Genomic DNA, 5,523 nt, shown 5'->3' on the forward strand with positions numbered 1-5,523 from the left:
AATTGCGTCATCGACTCATCCATTAGATAGCTTTCAACTCGGATACGTATCTATTTTGTCAAACAGAGTTTGGAAATTAATCATAATATTTAACGAATAAAAGTTTGACTATAAAAACAACATAACATAACATAATAATAATAATAATAATAATAATAATAATAATAATAATAATAATATCAATTGTTATTAATTATTTTTAAATAAAATATTCAAATATTTTGCAGAATTATATACAGAGTTGGTCTTTGTGAGAAGATATGACAACTGTATTCATCATATGAGACACCTCAGTAATTTTCATGGTTAACATAATAAAATTAATCCATTAAACGATTTTATAAGAGTTTTTGTGTAATAAATATTGATTAATAATATTTATAATTATACATTGAATTAAATTCAATCACCCTTAAATATCTTTGGCCGCATTTATCTTTTTTTGTACTATCAATAAACTCCATTTCAAACTAAAGCAGAATGAAAATTCATAGCAACAAATCCTATCAATTTTCAACATATTTATAAATGACAAGTTTTACAACCCCATAATAAAATATAACATAATGAACACAAATATATTACACAAAGATCAACGATAAAAACTGACAAAAGCTAGCTTTAAAACAACCCCCCATAATAGTTATTAATAATAATACTAAAATATAACATAATGAACACACACAAAATATATTACACAACGATTGACATGAATTTCACAAATCTTCATCAAAATTTGAAGATGGTTTGGTTTTAGTTGTATATCAACCTTGACGCCTGTTGTTCTTCCTCCAATCCCATGGCATTTCAGGGTCGGGAGATGCCCATAATCCCATGCGTTTCGCCCGAGCGATTTTCTCCCACTGTGTTATCCAAACAATACAATGATAAAATGAGAGAGATTGATCTGTTCGTATACGGACGGGAGTTCAGTGTGAACTCGATACGTACTTATCTCGAAAAAAAGAATTACAAAAAAAAAAATCTTGTAAATCTACCTAAATAAATTAGAAAAACAAACTTGAGATCAAGACCTCAATCTTAATCATTAGGCTAAGGCCTCGTCGGCGAGAAATTGCATTAATTGATTTTAAAATTGGATGGAGTCATGATCGTGTAGATTTATAATGATTTGACTCTATAATTTTGAAGTTTTAGGCTTTGTGGGAGATTATTGCAAAAATCTAAGTTTTAAAACCTCAAGCAAAATAAATAAAATCTATTTTTTTAAAATAAAAAAAATTAACCTTCAAATAATCATCCTCGATCAATTTCCCAATTAAAATTCCACAACATTGTCCTTAATATTTCACTATTGCATTTTTTAAATCTGTACAATCATATTTTCATTTTTACACACCAGACGATGGTTGTTATATTCTTATGCGTTGCAATACTACACGTTCCATATTTGTTTAAAACAAGGTGTGTGATCATTTTCTGTCTCTATTTTACATACAAAAATATAATTTCCAATACAAGTATATTACTGCTGATTGGAAATTATTTAAAGCTGTGTTATCACTTATCAGTATGTTATTTAATTTCATACTAGCAATTTTTTTTATTTTTTTTCACTTTATTAGTTGTTGCACAAAACTAAATTTTTTGCATTAAATATTGGTTTAAGTATTTTCGGAAGTAAATATTTGATATTTTTACTCTATTGAATTGTATTTTGTTTAAAAATAATAAAATCGTGGGAAAGGGGTATTTTGGGAAAAAAATTTGATATGTCATTTACATGTCTTAGCATATAGTATATATGCATTAAATATATTGAGATTTAAGTATTTTTTGAAGTAAATATTTGATGTTTTATTTTATTGAATTGTATTTTGTTAAAAAAAAGAGAGAAGCTAGTAATAGTTACCTTAGCCAATAGGGGTCGTTGATCATATGCTTTATAATGCCATGCTAGTCCCTTCTTAAGCATTGATTTCTACACACATAAGCATTCAGAGAAGTCTGTATTTTTCACCGTACATCAGATTAAATCAAAGTGCATTGCAAAATAATTAATACGTCGTAATAACACGTTCAACAAAAGTTTTAAGATAATGTTTGACAGAGTTTCAAGAAAATTCTTAATAAAATTTTGAAATTTTGTTAAGGAAAAGACGACAAGTGATTCCAAAAAGCTCTCTCAAATACTACCTAAAAGTACCGGTGAAAAGTAACCAGTGACTTTGATTTAGTAGAGAGAAAACATTTCAAGAAAACGTACAACAAATCCAGTACCTGCAAAAATATGCCATCACAATAAACATCTGCTACGCAGCGACCGTAACGATCCTCGCCGAACACCAAGGCTCTTAAACACTTGCCCTGCACAATGTTAGTCAGTTCTTCCTTTGCCCTTTGTCCATAATCCATTCCAAGCTCCGGTGCATCGATTCCCCTGTCACGTTGCATTTAAGATCTTTTCAAGCTGAACTTGTATAAATGGACCGACCTGTGTCGAGTAAGGGCAACCATATAGTAGCATTCTATTACGTCCTAATTTGGTTCCACAATAAAGATATGGAGTGGCCGGTTAATAAGCCTAAGGTGCTCCCTTAACCAAGAAGACTAACACCAGTAACTCATTTTACTTGTCGAAAATCTTGATTCTGAGAAAATTCCTACCGCTGAGTCTGCGTTTCGTTTACTTGAGCATTATATCATAAAACATTAATCACCATGATGAATCAAATCTGTATCCTGCCTCTACATAAGGATGCCTTACCTTAGTCTAATTCGATATTTTCGTGCAAGAACCTCCTGATTTTGCACGTGTATGACCCTGCAAGACATGCCTAACTCATCAATGATTTCTTTGAGAGAGACAAATTCGACAAAATTTGCACAAGAATCTTCCAACCTATATCCTAGATCACTAATTTTCTTCTGAAGTTTATCAGCCTTAACATAATTCTTCTGAGCACGCGCCTGGGATCTTTCAACAGCTGCAACTTGCACCTCACCAGGGACAATTTCAGATTCCCTTGGATCCGCAGTGCTCACATATACCGTCATTCCATCTCCATCTCCCACAGCCTTTGCATCAACCTATATATACACAAGCATTTCGCCAAACAAGTCGATAAAGCAGACAGACATGCACTCCAATGTTTGGAGAAGATGTGTTTTTACTTACTGGAAGAGTGTACAATTCGAACTTGAGTCCTTCCGGCCGTGGTGGAGGAGTGACACTAGTAAGCTCAACCAAAATATGAGGTAAAGGAAGGCCATAAAAGGTCAAGAATCCCTGTAAAATCAACAAGTTATTTTAAAACCTTGCATTATATATTCTGAGGACCATACTGAGATTTGTTTTCTTAGCACCTCAACGTCGGCTTGCTGGCGTCTCTTCAAGGTCAGAACTACAAGCCTTGAGGCTTCTTCTGGTGTTTTAGGGGGAGGTTTTGTTTCTCTCCACGCCTCCGAAAGTTTCCTATACCTTTATTTGTGTGCATAGATTGAAAATAATTGAATAAAAAGAGCTCGGGACAAATATTAGCATGGTAACTAGCAGCCCAGTCTCCTCAAGTTTCATTCTAACTTGTAAGTTCCCAAACATACAAAATTTGTACACAAAATACATTAATCATCTTCCTGCAAACTTCTTTGCTTGTACACACAAAGCACTTCACCTTTGCACGAAATTTTAGTCATATGAGAAAAGATCGAGGTTTTCGATTTTTTATATTCTTGAGATGGGTTGACCAAATATATATCGAGAAGTAATACTATTGAGAAAAATATTAATATTTTTTCATCAGTAGGATTTGAGATCAATTTCGCGAAATTGACTCTTGGACTGTTTCACAATTAGACCCTCTTGTATCATTTTACTGTTGACATTTTTTTTCTCGGAAACAGCATTTGTTTAAATTTTTCGATCTTATTGTTAAAGAGATAATATAGGTAATTCTTTATCTTAAAGTTCTTTTTACATATAAAAATATTCTGTATCTTGCACACATACGCACGGTGTGTGCCAAGTGATATTGCGATATTAAATTTCACCAAAATAAAGAACAATAAATACCTACTTCAATAAATAGAACCTATCTCTTGACTACCTATCTTGTTTGACGGTTACCCATGAGATCGATTATCGCTGATCATATTTAACATAAAACATAATATTTTATCGTGACTTGATTCAACTAAGAGATCTATCTAACAAAATTACAAAATTGACTATGAGAGACCGTCTCACCAGACTTTTTGTGTTCAAAAAGTATTAGCAGTGAATTACCAGTTGGCCTGAGCTTTCTTAGAGGAGACAACATGCTGACCGAGTCCTTGAGGAACCTTGAAAAATATTAAAATCAAGAGTTACAAAAGGTGGAACATAATTATTTTCGTACACAAGATAAAAAAAAATCCTAATTCCTAAAAACCCAAAAATTAATCATCTAGAATCAGCTCCAAAAAAAAAAAAAAAATCAAACCATAAACTCAACTAAAATCACAATATGTCCGTACAAGATCAACCCTCTAATTTTCTTTTTTTTTTTGGTCACAAAATAAATAAGAAGGTGCCAAATTAAAGGTTCAATCAATTGGGGTACTGATGGGTAACCTGGGAAGTGATTTCAAAGTTGTACAAATCTTGGGCCAGTGCCGATACTCCAACAGTGGTGGCGGTGACTCCGTGGTAGCCGGAGACGTCGTCGGAATCCGCCGTCGGCTTGCAGCATTGTCCATACAAAACTCTTAGAATGTTACCCATGGAATACGATCAAACAAGAAATCAAGGATAAGTTAGAAGATTTTGATTTCTGGGCATGAAATACAAACGCTGCTATCAATTTTGGTATGGTTTTTGGATAAAATCTTTTTCACCATTCCAAGAAAGTCCACGGGGAAGACTTGGCGACGACTTCTTTTTCATGGACGAATCAGAGAATCGGAATCAGGTCAGACACGTGGCGATATATAATTGGTCCCTCCACCACAGTAGAAATTTGAACATTTCATTAGCTAGTGAGATCCTACCCATGCATATTACCCAAATCATGCATCCAATGGTCAATATTTGTATGCATGAGTATAATTAATGAAATATTATTGATGTGACAAATCATGGGACATTGGATTTATGATTCGGGTAAAACCCTTAAGATAGGTTGAACTCTACTCATTTCATTAGTATATTGTTTATCTTGGCCACCGTGCAATTAATTTTTTAATGGATTAAATGGGAGACATTTTAATATAAAAAAATTTGTGTATAATTTGTTTTTCTAATGATTCTTCTTGCACGAAAATCACTGTGAGATGGTTTTATTGATAAATTTTGTGAGATAGGATCTTATAATTGAGTTATTCGTAAAAAAAATTAATTTTTATGTTAAAATTATTATTTTTTTATTGTAAATATAAACAAATTTGACTCATATCACATATAAAGATTTGTGAGATTATCTCACAAAAGATCTAATCTATTTCTTAATCCATATAAAAAAATATATATAATCAGAACGAAGAAAATATATCATTCTATGTTTTAAGAATGAGAGATTTATTTAT

General features: G+C 32.2%; 1 protein-coding gene across 1 annotated transcript; it reads right to left on the bottom strand.

Moving 5' to 3' along the window:
- Positions 1–501: 501 nt before the first annotated feature.
- Positions 502–4,852, bottom strand: LOC140860144 (staphylococcal-like nuclease CAN2). Its single transcript, XM_073262976.1, has 9 exons — positions 4,574–4,852; positions 4,247–4,302; positions 3,328–3,442; positions 3,140–3,250; positions 2,864–3,051; positions 2,729–2,785; positions 2,242–2,401; positions 1,874–1,942; positions 502–863 (listed from the first exon to the last, which is right to left on the bottom strand). The coding sequence occupies exons 1-9, from the start codon at positions 4,721–4,723 to the stop codon at positions 765–767; spliced, it is 1,005 nt and encodes a 334-aa protein (XP_073119077.1). The 5' UTR covers positions 4,724–4,852; the 3' UTR covers positions 502–764.
- Between the last annotated feature and the right edge of the window lie 671 nt (positions 4,853–5,523).

This window comes from Henckelia pumila, chromosome 4, assembly GCF_033568475.1.
Source record: "Henckelia pumila isolate YLH828 chromosome 4, ASM3356847v2, whole genome shotgun sequence".
NCBI classification, from domain to species: Eukaryota; Viridiplantae; Streptophyta; class Magnoliopsida; order Lamiales; family Gesneriaceae; genus Henckelia; species Henckelia pumila.